The sequence below is a fragment of the Grampus griseus genome (genome assembly GCF_964374135.1).
Source record: "Grampus griseus genome assembly, chromosome: 2".
NCBI classification, from domain to species: domain Eukaryota; kingdom Metazoa; phylum Chordata; class Mammalia; order Artiodactyla; family Delphinidae; genus Grampus; species Grampus griseus.
In genome coordinates this window covers 92,916,265-92,937,401 of record NC_139018.1, presented here as the reverse complement: position 1 = coordinate 92,937,401, position 21,137 = coordinate 92,916,265, and the positions used below count along the sequence as shown (strand labels likewise).

At 36.6% G+C, this 21,137-nt stretch overlaps 1 protein-coding gene across 1 annotated transcript in view; it reads left to right on the top strand.

Moving 5' to 3' along the window:
- Positions 1-3,532: 3,532 nt before the first annotated feature.
- The window catches only part of ATP8B4 (ATPase phospholipid transporting 8B4 (putative)), a gene marked incomplete at its 5' end in the record, with an annotated part of 91,072 nt that continues 73,467 nt past the window's right edge, over positions 3,533-21,137 (top strand). The window contains 6 exons of the mRNA XM_082649401.1: positions 3,533-3,689; positions 5,996-6,097; positions 6,430-6,481; positions 10,517-10,568; positions 10,901-11,066; positions 15,733-15,921. Coding sequence (XP_082505527.1) covers positions 3,533-3,689; positions 5,996-6,097; positions 6,430-6,481; positions 10,517-10,568; positions 10,901-11,066; positions 15,733-15,921 — 718 coding nt within the window. The remainder of the gene's footprint in view (positions 3,690-5,995; positions 6,098-6,429; positions 6,482-10,516; positions 10,569-10,900; positions 11,067-15,732; positions 15,922-21,137) is intronic.

Here is a 21,137-nt window from a genome sequence, read left to right as displayed (position 1 = left end):
CAGTTTTTTAATACATCATCTTAAGAAGTGCAGCTGTTGTGCTCCCAAGAAATTAGCTTTTTAGTGTTTTTTCCAAAACAAAAGAAACTCGTTTCTATGTTGCTTATTTTGCCTCAGAATGGGCAGAATCATAAGCCCTGTTCTTTGAGCCTCCAGGCAGAAAACACTAAGCAGCTTGATTATACTGACTCTGCGCATTTGTCTCCTTTTCTCTGCTGTTATAAAACAAAGAGCTAAATGTTCCATTGTGACTCTCCTAAATGCTCTTTTCCCAAACAAAAAGGATACTCTTTCTCTCTACAGACTATTTTAAGGTCTAAGAATTCACATTAATTTAGAGTACTTCCACTGACTTGAACTGCAACACAAAAGGATCAAATTCTGCTCTCCATTAATTTTGCTTAGATTTTTAGGGAGATACTTTACTTTTAGATAAATGAAAGCTTCAAGTGATTGATCAGTTACCTGCATAATGCCATTTTTATGGCATTCTTAAGGTCAGGTCTTCATTGACGTTACCAAATGCCTGAATTCTAGTCTTGGTTCTGTGGTTAATTATTTGTGTGACCTTGGGTTAGTCACTTAACCTCTCTATGTCTTATTGTCCTTCTTGGTGAAATTAGGGAATAGAGGGTCAGATTTCTCATTCAACACTAACTGACTGCCTGTGACAGGTAAGGCACTCTGCCTGGTCCATGGTAAGTGCTAATGCTTTCTCAGTGAATGGAATAGGAAGAACAAAGCTGAATTAGAACAGCCATCAAGGAACTTACAAGGAAGTGGGGTGGGAATGATATGAAGAATGAATCATGATAAGATAAGGTATAAATAAATACATGCAGAATATGACATTCATTTTTATGTCTTATGATTCTACAGAGTCATAGTGTGATTTTTTACTTTGTGTGAAAACAAGTGTTACCATTTAAATAGTTAGAAAACGAACTGACACCCTACCATTGCTGGGGAGGGAAATATAGATGTGTCATGTACTTACAGAACTAGAAGCATAGGATTTAGTGCCCAGAAAGGACTTGGGTGTCATCTTTTGTCTTTAAGGAGACAAATGTTCAGAGTTAGCATAATCAGGCTACTGTCAACTTTCTCAATTTACAGATGAGAAAACCTAAGCTTAATTCCCATTAACATCAGAAATAAGCTATGGGTCCCTGCTTTATTATTACTATTTTATACTGTTCTTGATCTTCTTGTTAATGTGCTAACACATGCAACTAAAATATTTATGAACAAAATGAGACATGAAACTGAAAAAAATCTCTTAGAAAGGAAGAGCAGAGACAATGTGATTATAAACCTAGAAAATCCAAAAGAATAACTGTAAAACTCTTAGTAAGATAATTCAGTGCAATGTTGTATTTTGTAACATAATCACTTTTTTTTAATATTAAGAAAAGCTTTTAGTATTAAAAACACTTACTGGGGCTTCCCTTGTGGCGCAGTAGTTGAGAATCTGCCTGCTAATGCAGGGGACACGGGTTCGAGCCCTGGTCTGGGAGGATCCCACATGCCATGGAGCAACTAGGCCCGTGAGCCACAACTACTGAGCCTGCGCATCTGGAGCCTGTGCTCCGCAACAAGAGAGGCCGCGATAGTGAGAGGCCCGCACACCACAAGGAAGAGTGGCCCCGCTTGCCACAACTAGACAAAGCCCTCGCACAGAAACGAAGACCCAATACAGCAAGAATAAATTAATTAATTAATAGACTCCTACCCACAACATCTAAAAAAAAAAAAAAAAACACTTTCCTTTAAGCCAAAAGCAACTAAAAATTTTTCCCATCAATAAAAAGATACAATGTCCAGGAACAAATCTGTCAAGCTATGGTGTGGACCTATGTGAAAAACAGAGCGAAATAAAACAAAACTAAACTCTTTACCAATAGAAGTACTTTTTCAAAATTGAATTCCTGGGGAGATTTATCCTTTTTCTTGAAGTTGTGTTTAAATGTTATAAAATATCCATTCTTTTCAAATAATTAAGAGGTTAATATAACTTTAATAAAAATTCCAAATAAGTTTTATGAGAAAGTTGATAGATTGATTCTAAAGTTTATTTGATGAATACATTGATTCTATCAAGAGGAATAAATGAGTGATTACAGCTAAGAATTTTTGAAAAAGAAGAGAATAAAGATGTTCTTACCTCTTTCCAGGTATGCCAAATTTTATAAAGCTACAATAATGAAAACAAGAGGTACATTAATTAACACATTAAGGAACAAAATTGAAATGCCTAAAACAGATTCTACTGAAGAAATAATTTATATGTGACATGGAAGCATCTCAACACAGTAGGGGAAAGGATTCAATGTTCAAATGGTGATGAATAAACTTTGTAAAAATTGAAATTAGCTTCACTATGCACATCCTTCAGAAAATTCTAATTGCAATAAATAATTAAACGTGGGGAAAATACCAGCAAAGAACTAGAAGAAAAGTATAGATATCTGTATATATATAATCTTGCCATAGGGAAGGCTTAAGCAAAGCTCCCTGAAAAGAAACTATAAACAGAAACTATAAACTATTGATAAATTTGATTGATTAAACAGAGAAAACTTCTTTGTGTCAAAAATAGAATGATAAACTGGGTAACTAAAAGATGAATGATAAACTGGGTAACTATTGGCATAATGTATATAGATACATATGCTATATATATATCTACAGTTTTTACAAATCAATAAGAAATACACTAATACCTGAATAGAAAATATGAAATAGGCAGGTAATGCAATTAGATAATTCTGAGAAGAAATATAGCTGGCCAATAAAATTTGAAAAAATAAATTCAACTCACTGATAAGAAAAGAAATGCAGTCAACAGTAATGAGATGCCATTTGACTTGGCATAGACTAAAAGATAATTTTCAGTAATCTAATGGTAGAAACTTACATTGTTGTAACTTTTTTGGAAGTTGATTTGGCCTTGTGTACAAAGACTGAAAACGATTATACCCTTGGCTTCAGAAATTCCACTTCTAGAGCTGGAAAATCATAAATCACCACTAGATCATGAGACAGTGCTCTTTTCAATGGGCAAAGTAATATGACAACACAACCTGTTTTTACTCAATAGCTATTATGGTTTGCTTAGTGCTTCATGGAGATACTCCTTTCTACCTCTTTTGGCAAAGTGAAGCGACATCAAACAACTAAAATGCTATACAAGAAATCTCTACTAGGCCTGTTTAATGTAAGTAGAGAAGCATGGAACATTCCCTAAGGCTTTATGCAAAGCCAGCTCATTGTTTCAAGGTGCTACAAGCAAATGACTTAGAACATTTTATGAACAGACTCTGCTGAGATGCCTCTGAAGGTCCCTAAAACCTGGAGACAGAGCATCCACATTTTCTTCTAAACTCTGAAGACTTTGGCAGACTTCTTGCTTTGGCAAAGCTTTGTATCTTCTGAAATTGATGGAGTATTTCTCTTTTTTTTCCATTTTAATGATGAAAGTGTGGAAGTAATTCGTCTGGGACACAGTTATTTTATAAACTGGGATCGGAAGATGTATTACTCTGGGAAGGCAACACCTGCTCAAGCTCGGACGACCACGCTCAATGAGGAACTAGGCCAGATTGAATATGTTTTCTCTGACAAAACGGGTACCCTCACTGAAAACATCATGACTTTTAAAAAATGTTCCATTAATGGGAGAATCTACGGTAAGGGAAACAGTTCCTTTTTCCTGATATTGTTAACAGTCCTTAAAAAAAATAAGCAACACTTTTATTTTTTAATTAAAAAATCTCTGTTTTTCTGATGAATATGGGCACCACCAGCATCTAATAACATAGTGCTTGGCACATAATAAACACTTGCTAAATATTTGTTGGATGAATGTTGAATAATTCAGATGATACTTTAAATCTGTTACGATTCATGGGTAGAGATGGGGGTTAGACGTGATACTCTCTAAGGTTCCTTTCAGTGCACCAACTGTGTGATCTGTTCGGTGGTGCTTGATAGACCCATATCCCAGGGAGGACAAGTTCTTCATAGCCTGATTTATCTCAGTAAAAAGCAGTATTTTATACTTGCTTCCTAGCAGCTCTGGAAATGATGTTAGTGTCTGTATTCATAAGAATTTACAATTCATTCCTGAGAATTCACACTATAGGGCTACTCTGAGTGGTCCAACTGTTTCATCACTATCCAGTTGCTATTTGTATGCTTCTTTTAGGATACCTGCTCTGTTTTGGATTTTCAGGCATTCTAGTAATATGTGACCCTTGTCACCCCGACTTTGGCTAGTTAGCAGACAGTTCCTTCTGTTGAGAGCACGGAAGCTTCCCGGAAGGGTGCTGTCGGGTTCCTCCGGACTCCCAATCTCACTTCACTGGACTCTGAGTGTACAGTTTCTCAATACAGAAATCTCAGGAAATAAAGGAAATCTGAGAAAGAGAGGGAAAACTTTCCTTTGTCTCCTGATGGGAAACTTCACACATTGCCAAATATTTTAAAGTAAGATTTGACCCTGAACAAAACTAAGAAATACAGGAAGTTGATTTTCATACTTTCCTACCTTTTGACCTCCCTCTGCTATCCCACCCCCATAACCCATGGTCGCCATGGTTTCCTCACCTCTCTTCTGCCCTGCCCCTGTCCTGCCCCACCCTTCTCTGGTAGTGGACCAGATGATTTTTCAAACTGGACTTCCACAAGCCCTCAGTTACATTGTGCATTTCTGATATCACTCTTATTAAGATGATAAATAAAATAGAACCTTTTCTTAAAATTTATTCTTTTGATCTTATTTTCAGAGGCTTTCAAAATATACAACCCAAAGAGCAGTTTAAATGAGAAAATTTCTGTTAGAGTATTGGAGATATTTGGAATTTTGTAGACCTTTTGGATTCTTTTGCCATGGCACTTATTGATAATATAATAATTATAATAATATCCCTTCCAGGAAATGACCCTAAAGAAATGATCAGACACGTGGACCAAGATTTATTTGTAGATATGTTTGTCACTGGGTGATTTTTAGAGAAGTCCCTTGCTTTTCACAAAGTATATATCCCAAGATCTTTGCAAATCTCCAAATTTACAAATCCCATGATAGCTTGTGATTTCCCTCATAAAAAGCAGGAAAGTAACTGAAAGATTTAAGTAACCCCTTTAGAGCCTTAAATTTATATAGCCATTCTAATTTATAATACATTTACTATTACTCAAGCACTCAAAGAATGTTCCAGAATCACTTTTTACCCCCCATACAGTTGGCCTTGTTTATATCATAGATCCAGGCCTTGGGAAAATTTGATATTCTACTCTGATTTATCTAAAGCTTCTATTTTCTTTCTCAGAACTATTATTTTCTTAGACTTCTTCCATTTTTCTTCACTTTCATCACCAGCCTTGTGAAGAGGCTTTCTTTGGGAGGACCATTTTACACAAAGACAGTTTTATTTTGCTTTTAACATTTATCAGAGTTACAGCATAAAGGGCAATGACTGGCACATAACCGTGGTGAGTTTGGGATTTAAATTCCAGATGCTGGGCTAGGTTCACTCTCTAGCTCAGGGACTCTTCCCACACAGCAGCCTCACAGTATTCTAGATTTAGACCTGAGCCCCAGAAAAACAACCAGTAACTCTTTATCAAGTGGTTTTTGGGTCACAGTATTGTATAATGAAAATAGATTTGAATTAAAAAACCTACTATGCTGACTTTTTAGTTTTAGTTGAATCATGTCACTTTGAATTCTGTTCTTCAGTCCTGTCCTCTATAAAACAGGAATGAAAATCTGTTTTTTTGTTTGTTTGTTTTGTTTCATTTTTTTTACAGGTTTTCGTTCCTGTTTTTAAAACGCCTATATTTTCCAATATATTTGTAATAAGCACATATCGGCTTTATACTAAGAATAGTTATTTTTAAATGTTTGGCACATAGGTGGCTATGTTTTCTGACTGCAGAAGGCTCTGACATGGTTTCATGTTTACTTGCTAATTTGACCTTGCCATTATAGATATTAAAGATGGCTCTGGCCCAAACCAAGATAGACAAAGATGTACTCATCAAGATGAGAATTGGTCTGTCTTGGATATCATTTTGGATTCCCCAACAGTGGGTATAAAGTGAAAAACAAAATTTGTCTCTTGCAAACATCATAGATAATGTAACAACAGAATGATAAAATTTACAGATAAACATGATTGCGATCTTATTTTGTTTTAATGTGTACTGCATTTTAGTTCTATCTTGGGCAAACATGAGTATCTTTCTGTGTTAATTGCCATATCTACCGTTACAGTTTGAAAACACTCCTTAAAATGTCTAGGTTTGAACTCATAATGTCATCTAGTAGTAGTGCTTTAATAAACAAGTGTATTTCTTAAAACTAAATGACTAAATCTAGTTTCAATTTCATTTATTTTTAATTCTCAATTTTTGTTTTTTCAGGCGAAGTACATGATGTCCTGGGTCAGAAAACAGACATGACTAAGGTGTGGAGGTGATAAAATTCATTCTTACTTTTAATTTCAAATTGTATGTGCTTTTTAAAAATGATGAGTTCCTACACGCCTGATTTCCACTATGACCAGATGAGATACCTCATATGTAACATTAAAAAAATAGATTCATATGGTTCAAAATTCCTTCTCGTCCAGGTTTCCCAATCACAGAGTTCTCTGTTTTTTTTTCTCTTTTAGAGGTATTTATTACATACAAGCAAATATATTTCTCCATTTTTTACATAGTTGGTAGTGAACTATACATACTGTTCTTAACTTTCTTCCTCAACAATGATCAAGATCTTTCTATATCAGTGAAAAAAAAGTGCTCCCTTTTTCTCTTTACGGTGAATAATAGTCTGTTATACCAATGTTCCTTAATTTATGTAAGGAGACAGGAATGGACATTCAGAATATTTTCAATATTTTGCTTGTAAAGAAAATGCAGCAAAAATAACAGTGTAGGGCTTCCCTGGTGGCACAGTGGTTGAGAGTCCGCCTGCCGATGCAGGGGACACGGGTTTGTACCCCGGACCAGGAGGATCCCACATGCCACGGAGCAGCTGAGCCCGTGAGCCATGGCCGCTGAGCCTGCGCGTCCGGAGCCTGTGCTCCGCAACGGGAGAGGCCACAACAGTGAGAGGCCCGCGTACCACAAAAAAATAATAATAATAAATAACGATGTATACGTTATATCACATGGATCCTATATTCTCTAACAAGTTCCATTTCTAGAAATGGAACTGTTCAATCAAAATATATGTGCATTTATAATTTGATAAATATTGCCAAATTGTCCTCTTTAGAATTTACATCAATTTACCCTGTCACAAGCAATGTATAAGAGTGCTTACTTTCTCCTACCTTCACCAACACAATGTTTTATCAAAGTTTTTGATTTTTGACAAGACTATGTAAAAAGTCACTTTGCTGTGCAACAGAAATTAACTGCAACATTGTAAATCAACTATATACTTCAATAAAATAAAAAAAAATTTTGTTCTTTCGTGTTTTAAAAAATATTTATTTATGGCTGCATTGGGTCTTAGTTGCAGCACACAGGATCTTTTGTTGTGTCGCGCAGGCTTCTCTCTAGTTGTGGCACGTGGGCACCAGAGCACATGGGCTCAGTAGTTGCAGTGCGTGGGCTCTCTAGTTGCAGAGTGTGGGCTTAGTTGCCCCACAACATGTGGGATCTTAGTTCTCCAACCAGGGATTGAAGCCACGTCCCCTGCACTGGAAGGCGGATTCTCAACCACTGGACCACCAGGGAAGTCCCTCTTTCCTTTTTTTATACAAGTATTTGTGGTTATTAATTTCCCTCTGAACACTGCTTTAGTTTTAATTACATGGATTTTGGCCTGTAGTGCATTAAAGTATCTTTATTTTTGTTATGTCAATTTGAATATCCACATTGAACCATGAGTTTTTAAGGAAGAACTTTAAAATTTCGAAGTGGTTGGGACTCCCCCCCAACCTTTATTGTACTTTTAATAAAAGAATAGATTTGTATATACACTAATGTGTATAAAATGGATAACCAATAAGAACCTGCTGTATAAAAAAATAAATAAAATTCAAAAAAACAAAAAATCCATCACTACTGAAATTACAAGTTATTTTTTCTTGTGATGGAAGTTTTGAAATTCTATTCCCTTAGCAACTTTTAAATATAAAATAAAGTATTATTAACTATAAAAACAAAACAAAACAAAATGAAACAAGAAGAATAGATTTGTATTATTTCTACTTTTTTGGACTTTATTTGGGTTTTCTTTGTGGCGTAATATGAGCAATTATTGTCTGTGTTCCAGGGTCCTTAAAAAGAAAGCTTATGTATATTCTGTTGTCAAGGTATAAAATTAGCTGTGTGTCATTTTAGTTCTACCTTATTAATTATATTATTTAGGTCTTCTGTTTCATTATTTATCTTTTATCTATATTATCTGTTTGGATTAAAGAGGTTAACTAAAGTGTTCTGATAATTTCTCTCTCTCTCTAGCTCCTATATAGCCTGAAGTCTTCATTTTATGAGTATTGATGCTATCTTGAGGTGCATTGATGTTCACAGTGGTTATATTTTTATTATGAATGTGCTCTTCTTTGACTCATTTAATTCTCCTTGGCCTGGATTCAACCTTATTTAATATCAAGGTCATGTCTCCTGGTTTCTTTTGATTTGCATTTACCCACCTCTTATTTTCAATATTCCTAAATAACTTTGTTTTAGGTGTGTCTTATGTATAGCAGAGGGTTGGATTTTGCTTTGCAGCCAATTTTTTAATAAGTGAGTTTGGGCCATCTACATTGGCTCTGTTAAATATTTTAGGTTATACTTTGTGCCTTTATAATTTTTAATAATTCTCTGTATGGACTCTGCTCTGTGTGTGTGCTTCTCTTGTAATATTTAGGAAGGTATTTTATTGTTTCTCTACTGTATACTTTCAAGAGTTTATACAATACTCAATTCTTTTTTCATAAGCAGTGTCTATCAATTTCCTAATATGAAAAATGGTAAAATTATTATATTTATCCTTCTTTCCCTCATATTTTCCTACTACTTGTATTAATGATGCTTCTTCATCTTAAATATACATAGATTTCTCTTAGTTGATTTGAGTTTTTAAATGATATCTTTTGACCTTCAGATACTAAAATGAGGAAATCAGCATCTTCTCCTAATTTTTATCAGTCTTTTCTACATAGTCGATGTATATAATATATACATTTTGTTTTGCCATCCTAATCTATTTCTTTTATATTTAGTTCTTCAGTTAGAGAGATTTGGTGCTTACCACTAACTGCTCCCTTTCCCACTGTTTTTCCAGTTATCTCTTATTTGGCTGAAGTATCCTCTAGTTTCAAGATGGGTTCATGAAAAATACCTGTTCAGAACTATCTGTTGACTTTATATTTGAATGACAGTTTGACAGGCTGTAATCTCTTTAAGTCATAGTTTCTTCCCTGGGTGGGGTTTAGGGAAGTCTAAATCCAGTGTGTATTTTACTACTTATTAGTGAGTTGATCATTTTTTCCCCCTTATGTGTGGTTGTTTTCAAACTTTATTACATGAACAAAACAATCTGTGATTAAATAAGTCTCTATGATTCTGGGATAAACACAACTAATGGAGTATCTTGTATACTGGTATGTCTTCTCATATACTTGGATATATAAGTATTATATTTAAAATATTCTGCAGTCTTCAAGACAGAGTGTATATTAAAAGTATTTTCCCATTAACTGCCCTTGCAAAGACATGATCACAGGTCTAGTGCTTTGAATAATAAACTTTTAAAAGTTAGAAGTACGTTTTGTGCTTTTCAGAAGTCAGTGAATTAACAGAGATCTAATTTAGTATTGAATTGTCTACTATTTTGTTCTGTTCTTTATTGAACCCTATTTCTTTCATCTTGTTTTTTTTTTAGTCAACAAATTTTTAAGTGGACAGTAAACTATTACTAACAATGAGCACAATGTTGTACTGCAGATCCCAGCATTTTTTCACCTTGCATGTCTGAAACTCTGTAATTCTCATTGAACTGCAATTCCCCACTTCCCCATTCTTCTAGTCCCTGGAAACTACCATTCTACACTCAGTTTCTGTGAATTCTACTTTAGATACCTCATATAAATGGAGTCATGCAATATTTGTTCTTTTGTGAGTGGTTTATTTCACTTAGCGTAATGCCCTCGAGGTTCATTCATGTCATAGCATAAAGATAGGATTTCTTTTTATAAATGGCTGAATAATATTCCATTGTATATATATAACCACATATTCTTTATTTATCTGTTGATGGACATTTATGTTGTTTCTACCTCTTGGCTATTGTGAATAATGCTGCAGTGAACACGTGAGTACAAATATCTCAAGATCCTTATTTTAATTCTGTCATTATATTACGCAGTAACACTAATGAGATCAGAGAAAGTACCCTGTAATCAAACACATAAATATTTTTATAACAGAAAATACTAATTCACACTAAGTAGACTTTTAAAAGTCTATAATTAGGCACATTCCATTCCAGGTCAGATATTGCTGCCAAAATGAGTTCAAGTCAGGTCAGGTTTTGCCGTCAAGTAAGTTTTGAAGAAAACTTTCAGTTTTCAGGGCTTCTTTGTATTTTGGAGTTGAAGTAAACATTTGAGAATCTGTACATCCATTGGATATTTTTCTTTCCCATATGCTTTTAGAAGGTTTACTGCTCTGGTGATGAAGGTTTACATAGCTCTGAAATGAGAAGATAATATTTAACGGTAATGAGGGAACAGAAAGTCATTTTAGTGCCAGGCTTTTGAGGCTGAGAAATCATACAAGCACTAAAAATACTTAGAAGAAGTGTTTTTGAATTTTAAAAGATTGTTGTTGGAATGAAGTCTACAGTTTCGTTGTTGTTGTTGTTCTCCTATAGAAAAAAGAGGCTGTGGGTTTCTCAGTCAACCCCCAAGCTGACAGAACATTTCAGTTTTTTGACCACCATCTGATGGAATCCATTAAAATGGGTGATCCCAAAGTGCATGAATTCCTTAGGTTACTTGCACTCTGCCACACCGTAATGTCAGAGGAAAATAGTGCAGGTAAGTGCAAAGTGTGTCTGAGTAGTGAGCCTTGTTTTTTAAATCAGTATTGATATTTTTATTAAAAATGTTTGGAATTGGAAGGATTTTCTCATTCAGAATATAGCATTGCATGAGGGGTTTACCTATCACTAACTGTTCTTTGTATTGGAAGGATTTTCTAATTCAGAATATAGCATTGCATGAGGGGTTTACCTATCACTAACGGTTCTTTGTATTTATTTATATTCTGAATGTTTTCCAAAAGATATGGAGAGACTTAAAGGAAAAGAAAAAGAAAAGAAATAGGAACAACAAAAAGATGAGGGCCTAGATATGTCAGTTAAAGAGGATGAAATATCTTTCATGATTGAGCACCGTATTTGACTGTGAGCTTCCTGGTAGGCAGGACAATCAGAGAAACACTCTTGAGCCACTTAGCTCTTGTTATTAACATGCACATCTAATAGATGCGGATAGCCATCAGGCGTATGCTTAGAATGAATTTTCCCAGTAATGCGACAGATTTACACTGATAGAATACTTGTGTTTAGTCCCCATTATGAACAAGTTCCACACTACCAGGATGGTTGTTCAGAGCTCAGGGTTCACAGAAGAGAACAAAGTCACCTGGGCCGCTTTAATATTGAAGCAATGAGGCAGGTAGACAATGGACGGTGAATTGGCTTCTCGCTCCATTTGGGCCCAGTCTATTCCATTTACAAGTTTTATTTCTTTCTACTATCACCTGTTGGGTGAAAATTACCACTCAAGTAATTTCAACTCAAAAGTGAAATATATATAGTCTGCAGACTGTATATATGTATATGTGTGATACATATATGTATGTGTGTATATGTACATTTGAATATATGTTTTCTTTCTCTCTATATATATTTTTCTTCTTTTTTTCTTTGTTGGGACTGCATTCAAGCCATAGTTTTGTCCTTGATGATGCTGGACTAACTCATTCCTCTGATTTTAATTGCTGTGAGGATTCACATAATTATATTTATAAGTTAAACTGGTATTTATAATACTAATGTATCTGAGGATAGCACAATGCCTTCAAGTAAATTTCTTTTATCTCTGACTTTGAGTTTATTTCATTTTTAAAGCTCTATTTTATTTTAATAGCGATTTGTTTTTATTTCAATATCATGATATTTTCTTAGATCTCTTTGAGGATATTAATTATTCTTAATTTGAAATCTTTTGTTTCCTCTATTATGTTTCATTTTACGGAATGTCGTGTTTTGAGTTGTGTGTCTAACTTTCATGTTGTTCTCAAACGTTTGATGGTTTGTGGTTGCCTGTTCCTACTTGTGTTTGAGAATCCCTGTTTGCCTCTTGGTGAACGTAGGTTCTGATTACAGTGGCCTGTCTCCCAAGATTGTGGGGGAAAGGCACAATACATAGATCATCTTCTTGGTATGGGGTTCCCCTCTCCTGGAATTCATATGATACCTCGGTTTAGCTATCTTACTTTTTCAGATCTAGTGCTAGGAGTCTGTGCCAGAACCCTAATGTGAGACAAAGTTATACTTAAGGTCTGGGCTGGAAGAAAATATCAGAGTCATGGAGTTCCTTTCTCTCATTAATTTATTTCTCTTATCCTTGTGGAATTCTAAAGCTACTTCTGGCTGTTTTCAGCTTTGGTCTCCAGCCCCAGCATTCAAATTTTAAAAGTTTCCTTAGGTGGATTGTGTACTTTGTGTAGAAGAAAATTTTCAAGGTTTCATCCTGGGGCAAATGTCACTGCAGCCTGCTGTTCGGAGTAAGCTGGCAGGAGGAGGAGCCCAAATGGTCTGGGAGAGCTGAATGGAATTCTTCAAATAATTTTATTCATGGTGCTTCCAAGACCACTTCTGCTTTTCTCATTTGTTGACTCTGATTTGGAGACTCTTTGGGGGTTGCTCTGACCTCTGTATTAATTTTCTTTTTCAAATGCTTTGAGCTGTGTTTTTCTCCTTTCTTATTTCTTCATTTATCAAATCTACTTTTTATCTTTCAGACATTTCTCAGATTTCTAGTTTACTGACAATATTCATTCTTCTTTTTTTTTTTAAACATCTTTATTGGAGTATAGTTGCTTTACAGCGGTGTGTTAGTTTCTGCTTTATAACAAAGTGAATCAGCTATACATATACATATATATATCCCCATATCCCCTCCCTCTTGCATCTCCCTCCCACCCTCCCTATCCCACCCCTCTAGGTGGTCACAGAGCACTGAGCTGATCTCCCTGTGCTATGTGGCTGCTTCCCACTAGCCATCTATTTTACATTTGGTAGTATATATAAGTTCATGCCACTCTCTCACTTTGTCCCAGATTACCCTTCCCCCTCCCCGTGTCCTCAAGTCCATTCTTTACGTCTGCGTCTTTATTCCTGTCCTGACCCTAGGTTCTTCAGAGCCATTTTTTTTTTTTTAGATTCCATATATATATGTGTTAGCATATGGTATTTGTTTTTCTCTTTCTCACTTACTTCACTCTGTATGACAGACTCTAGGTCCATCCACCTCACTACAAATAACTCAATTTCGTTTCTTTTTATGGCTGAGTAATATTCCATTGTATATATGTGCCACATTTTCTTTATCCATTCCTCTGTCGATGGACACTTAGATTGCTTCCATGTCCTGGCTGTTGTAAATAGAGCTGCAATGAACATTGTGGTGCATGACTCTTAAAGGGGGCACTGATTTTCAGTTTACCTTTATACTGAGAGACTATCCTTTCTGGGGGCTCAGTTTTAAGAGATGGTCTCCCATTAGACTTCTTTCCCTGGCCTGTGTCTTTTCTAACCAAAGGCTTGAGAGACTGGAAACCAATGAGCAAGTCCCCTTGGTTTAGAAAATGCTCTTCATTTATTCCATTTTTTTTTTTTTCAGTCTTTGACCTGAACAGTGACTGCTTTCTAGCCAGTCCTGGGTACATTCAAAAATATTTAAATATTTTGTCTTTATGGAATATGTAGCTCTTTGCAACAGAGGAGGTTGATCCTGGCACCTACTCCACAGTGTTGCCAGAAATGGGAGTTATCATATCATTTCATGGGTAGATCAAGAAATTGCTTTAACTTTTTCTGTTTTGGGAATTTCAAAAATTAATTTATGCCTATTGTAGCAAGTGAAACCATACAATACAAAGATTTATAAAGGCAGAGCTAATAATTTCTTCCTGATTTTAATTCCACCTCTACAGGGGTAACCAATGTTCACATTTGGTGTGCATACTTTCACACTTTCAATTTGCTCATATATATATGAATATATGTAGATGTGTAGGTGGTTTGTTTTTTAAAAAAGGAATCATAATATATAGATTAATATGCAACTGGTTTTCTGAACAATTTATCTTGGACATTACTATAAATCAGTAAATATGGATCTAGCTCTGCCTACTTTTTCTAATTTATTTTTACATACAAAGGTAGTACAATTTTATATAGAAAGGCTTACTTTATTCATGCTGGTTTTAAAGTGTATTTTTATGTTTTTTCCCCCCCATTTCATTCTTTTCCTCTCTTCTCCCCTCTCACCCTCACTCCAACACATACACAATACCAGATACCAATCATTAACATCCTGGTTTGTCCTTACGTTTCAAGGGATTTCTTGTATGCATTCTCATAAAATGGTCATTAGTAGCAGACTGAGGAGGAATTTGGAATGTCTGCTCTGTCACTCTGGCTGTGTGATCTTGCAAAAATCACATAATATTTTCAGTCATAGTTTTTACCAGTATAAAATGGAAATACAGGCATACCTCATTTTATTACCTTCACATATACTGTGTTCTCCACAAATTGAAGGTTTGTGGCAACCCTGCATCGAGCAAGTCTGTTGGCACCATTTTTCCAACAGCATTTGCTCACTTTGTGTCACTATGTCACATTTTGGTAATTCTTACAGTATGTTAAACTTTTTCATTATTATTATATTTGTCATGGTGATCATGGTGATCAGTGATCTTTGATGTTACTATTGCAAAAAGATTATGACTCACTGAAGGCTCAGATGATGCTTAACATTTTCTCACAATAAAGTATTTTTTAATTAAGTATGTACATTCTTATATATAATGCTATTGCACATATAATAGACTACTGTATAATGTTAACGTAACTTTTATATGCACTGAGGAACCAACAAAATTCGTGTGACTCGCTTTATTGTGATATTTGCTTTATTGCAGTGGTCTGGAACCAAATCTGCAATATCTCTGAGGTATGCCTGTAATAATTTTAATAATCCCTACCTCATTGTCATGAGGATTATGTGCATTAATATATAAAGTGTTTTAGTTTGTGAAGCTTTCATGGCACATTTCTAGTCACTGAAAATACAAAGATGTGGTCTCTGCCCTAAGAAACTTGCAGCATAGTAGGGAGGCAGGCTCAGGAATGAGCCTTTTCCTGTAAGATGGTGGTAACTTTTCCTGTAAGATGGTGGTAAGGGGTGGTATACATTGTGTCCTGTGGATCCACAGTACAGGCACCTGGTCACCTGGTTGGTGAGTGGAAAAGGTCTGATTTCTAGAGCTGACACTTGGGTTGGGTGTCATAGAATGAGTTGGAATTGGCATTGGTGTTCTACGAATGTTATTATTCTCAGTATTAATACCTTTGTTTCTTTGCCTTTTTTTGTTGTTATTTAATCCACCTGTTTCTTTTCCTTTTAGGAGAGCTGATTTACCAAGTTCAATCACCTGATGAAGGGGCTCTAGTGACTGCTGCAAAAAATTTGGGGTTCATTTTTAAGTCTCGGACCCCAGAGACAATAACAATAGAAGAATTGGGAACACTAGTTACTTATCAATTGCTTGCCTTTTTGGATTTCAACAATTTCAGAAAAAGGATGTCTGTCATAGGTACGGTTGGTGGCTGGGAGTATTTTTTATCTCTTGATAGTACTATGGTTATATGGAAACGTCTCAGGGATGATTTTACTCTTGGTTATGTGCTGAGAGTTGTGATATTTACTAACCTTTGAACTTCTGTTATCCTCAACTTAGCCTCAACTCAGTAGTGGTGAGTATAACTAACATGTAACAAATGCTTATTGTGTGTCCAGTACTGGTCTAAATGCTATACATGAATGAACTGATTTAGTCATCACAACAGCCCTACAAAGTAGGTACTATTATTTTTATGCCCATTTTAAAGATAACAGAACTGAAACAGAGAGGTTGAGTAACTTTCCCAAGGTCACATAGCTTGAGATAGAATAGCTAGGATTTAAACCTAGGAGGTCTGACTATGAAGGAAGGTCATTCACTACACAGCACTGGCTCAGGATGAGTTCCTGAATTACTTGGCACATGCCAGTGATTGTTGATATTGTTGTTTTGTGAAAATCATCATCAGTCTTCTCATTATTATCCGTTTACTCTGTTCACTTGCATTGCTGGAGATGATCACCCATTACTGAATTTAGCACCACAATGAATCCATGCTTTCCTAAGTCAGTGCTAACCCTCAGTGCTGCATCAATGTCCCTCTCATTCTTATTTTGCTTCTTCCATCCTTATAACAGGTGTTCTAAATCTTTGCCCTTTCCTCAAGTCCTCAACCTTGCCATGAATCTTCTTTACTCTTGGAAGCTAAATTCATCTGCTATTTCTCTAAAAAACGAGGCCCTCAGAGATGCACACTATCACCTTACCCTTTTCCCCATCTTCCTCCTTCATCCCCAAGCTATAACTTTAGTCAGTCTTTTTCCTGATTCAGAGAAAAATTCCTCTTGCTCTTTTTCAATGCTAAAGATTCTACCTGTTCCCATCCCTTTTCCTTCCCTGCTTGCTTCTTATTCTTCGTCACTGGCTCCTTCCTTCAGCCTGCAACTCTGTCATCATCCTGTTTCCTTAAAGATATTGTTCATGTTCTGACCTCCACTGATTTTGGCACCCCATTTTTCTTCTTTCCATCACAACTTAATTTTTCAAGGTCAGTTTTTGATCCTTACCTTGATTTCTCTTTTCAGCCTATTAAGGTCAGTCCTCTGCTTCCACTGTTCAAAAAGAAATGCCTTCTCAGAAGTTTGCAATCACCTCATAACTGCCCAAAGCAATAGCCCTCCCTCTCTTTCTTTCTTTCTCTCTCTCTCTCTTTCTTTTTCTTTCTTTCTTTCCTTTTTCTTTCTCTCTCCCTTTCTTTTCTTTTCTTTCTTTTCTTCCTTCCTTCCTTTCTTTCTTTCGTTCTTTCTTATTTCTTTCTGTCTTTATGTCTCTGCCTCCCTCTCTCTCTTTCTCTCCCTTCCTTTTGCTTTCTTTCTTTCTTTCTCTCTCTCTCTCTCTCCCATCTCTCTTTCTTTCTTCCTTCCTTCCTCTTTCTTTCTTTCTTTCTTTCTTTCTTTCTTTCTTTCTTTCTTTCTTTCTTTCTTTCTTTCTTTCTTTCTTTCTTTCTTTTTTTCTCTCTCTCTCCCCCTTCCTTCCTTTTTTCTATCTATCTAACATCTATCTTCTACTATCATCGCTCATCTTTTTTTTTTTTTTTTTTGCAGTATGCGGGCCTCTCACTGCTGTGGCCTCTCCTGTTGCGGAGCACAGGCTCCGGACACGCAGGCTCAGTGGCCATGGCTCATGGGCCCAGCCGCTCCGCAGCGTGTGGGATCTTCCCGGACTGCGGCATGAAACTGTGTCCCCTGCATTGGCAGGCGGACTCTCAACCACTGCGCCACCAGGGAAGCCCTATCTTTTTAAACTTGGTGATATTCGGGACTGTTGACCTACTTCTCTTGACACTCCTCTTTTGGCCTCTGGGAGCTCGCTGGCTCCTGGTTCTCCTCTTCTCCTGTGTTTTTGTTCTCAAGCTCCTTTTCAAGCTGACTATTCTTTGTTCTACTCTTCAGTGTTGGTGTCCTTTTCTCTTCTCACTTCCTGTGCTCTCCTTGGATAATCTTGACCACTCACATGGTGGTAGCTATTGCCTATATTCTGTGTCCTTCCCATATTGTTCTTCAGTTTCAATCTCTCTCTGAGGTCCCCACACACTCTTTCAGCCTTCTCCTGGATTCTGCCACTGGGTTGTACTACAGTTACCTCAAATTTTGTATGTCTAATATAGAACTTTCTTTCTCACAACTATTGCTCTTTATGTAGTTCTTATTAAAATTGTTAACTACCTTTTGCCATATGCCCGTGTGAGTGCACTGAACACTTTACAATGAATTATTTTATTAAATTCTTGCGATAGTGTATTACCCCCAATCAGGAGATGAGGCAATTAAGGCTCAAAGATTTGAAGTATCCTGCCCGAGGTTGTCACACAACTTGTTACAAGTCCAGTAAGATGCAGAGGAAATACCTGAACCCAGGTTTTAAATATTTGAACATCTTTCTCCAACATCTAGCCTCTTAATCCCTATTGTAGCTCACTTGCTTTTGATACTTCCTTCTCCTTTGTGCCCCTAGGCTAGTGATTCTGAAACTTCACCTCCCATCAGAACCACCAGGAGGGCTTGTTAAAATGAAAATTGCTGGGCCTAGGCCCTAGAGTTTCTGATTCAGTAGGCCTGGGGTGAGGCCTAAAAGTTTGCATGTCTAACAGGCTCCCAGGTATTGCTGATGCAGATGCTGCTGGGCAGAGAACCAGTCTGGGGACCATTGCCCTGGACTAGGAGATCCTCAAATACTACTCATTATTTTCCCCTGAGATACTCTGCTACTCTCTTCATTCAGGCTTCAGCATCCCTTGCCTTGTCTATAGGATCCTCAATCTACGGCCATACCACCCTGAACGCGCCCGATCTCGTCTGATCTCGGAAGCTAAGCAGGGTCGGGCCTGGTTAGTACTTGGATAGGATCCTCAGTAGTCATCCTGTTTCTAAGTCTCTCCTTCTCAAGGCAACAGAGTAATCTTTCTAAAAATAGCCTCAAAAACCCGTTTTTATCATAAAAGCCTACTGTCCTTTTCACTTAATTCCCAGTGCCACTGCTTTAGTTAAGCCTCTCATCACTGCTTGCTTACATTATGGCAATATCTTTAAACCTGTTTCCCCTTAAAAGAATCCTCTATGCTGACACCAGGGTATTCTTTTTAAAACATTGGCCTGATTTTGCCATCACCTGATTAAAAAATCTTGCTGGCTTCCTAGAACTTAAAGGATGTCCTTAGCATGACATTCAAGATTGTTTGCAATCTGACCTCAAGCTGCTTTTCTTCCACTTCCTGAAACTATGTGCTCCAGCCTCACTAGACCTCACCATTCCTGGCATGCATTGTGCACTTTCACACCGTTTGCACGTACACCTAGACCTCTCCTTTTCTCCTCTCCTCTTCTTGGAAAACTCATACTTATGTAACTTATGAATATCCTGATCATCATATTAGATCAATTTTTACTCTGAAAAACGTGTGTATATGTAATAGCAGGGCTTTTGGTCTCTAACTACTAGAAACTAGCTCTGGGAGATTGCTCTCAGCAGGAACCAAACATCATCTGAGGATGTTTATTTTTAGTGTTTTTTGACAACAGGCTGTAGGCAGTCACTATCAGCGTTACTGATGAGCACACATGCTGCTCTGGGTGTTGGCTTAATGTTGTATCAGCAGGAACTATCTTCTATTTACAGCTTCAGGGGAAGTGTTATTGATGTTGGGTTGGCCCAGAACTGGTTTCTCTTTGCTCTGAGGGTGTTGACGAAACCTAAGATTGCTACACAGGGAAACTTTCAGCTTTTCCCCAGTGTTGGTCACCATTACAGGCTATGGGGAAATCACAGCCTAACCACAAATATCGGATGTTTGCCTTAATGGATCCCATATGAAGAAAGGTAATGTTCCACCACAGAATGCATGGAGGCTTCGGGCTTTATTTCATTTCTGTTTGTCTTTTAATCAGGAGGAATTTGAAAGACAGACTTCACGAGGATAGACAAGTCTCTGTTTGATAACAAGGTGAAAAACAATGTTAGCCTCATGATTGTCACGGGGCTTGGTTGGGCAACATCCCAGCCTGAAGGCTCAGACATTTGTTGCTGCTGCAGCTCTTTCTCCTCCTCCCCCTCTTAGGTCTTTTCCTCCTTCTTCAAGGTTTCCTTTTTTTGACAGTCATTCATTGAATCATTGAATCACATTGAATGCGTAGTTTAAGTACCAGTGGTACTTTCATTCTGAGGCAACAACCCTGATTTAATCCAGAGGTATCTAAATAAAAATAGATTTCTATAAAGAATTTTGTCAGAAGGTATATAATATACTCTATTGATAAGCATGTAAATCTCAGTATGTAGTTTTGGAAGGATTAATACTACTAATTATGTAAATAAAAATACAGAGATAAAATTCAAAGATAGTTATTAATAGGGGCAAGTGGCAGATAATTATTAAAGAATAGATTACAATAGCTCCTTGTAAAGCCCTTACAAGATCTTTAGATAAAGGTTTCTTAACTCTAAACCTTTTAAGGATTATCAAAGTACAAATCACACTGACATGTAACAGGCATTTCTCTATGTGGATGTATGAACAGCCACCCAACTAAGATATAACAAAGTGGAATTATTCATCACCCTTCAGAGTGTTGCTATTATATATACCCTTACAGCATAAACCTGGAACCATTTCTGACTTTTTTCTTTCCTTTGTATCACAAAGGCATATCTGCTGCTTTCAACGAATTTTGCATAATTATAATTCAACTCAATCAAGCAAATATTTATTAAGTACCTACCGTGTTCCAGGAACTTGAAGCTAAAGGAGAATGTGAAATTGAAAAATGTATTTTGTGGTTGCATCCAGGAGAAAATGGTGAAGCAGGATAGGAAATAGGCTAAAAAGGGGCCTGATGATCCCTGTTTATGACATGTTTAAGAGTCCAAACTTGATCTAAGGGCAGAAGAAAGCTATTGCAGGATTCTAAGCAGTAGTGTGAAGATGACTCTGGCTGTATTGCAGAAGAGTTTGGAGGGAACGAGTAAAACCATTTAGGTTAATGTGATAATCTAGGCAAGAGAGAAGGTGTCAGAGAGAAGTTCTTGGCTTCGATTGGATGTATGGGGGGTGAAGGAGGAGGAGCTTTGAGTGATGGCCAGATACCTGATTTGGGAGACTAAGTGAATGCTGAAGCTGATTATTATTTTTTTTT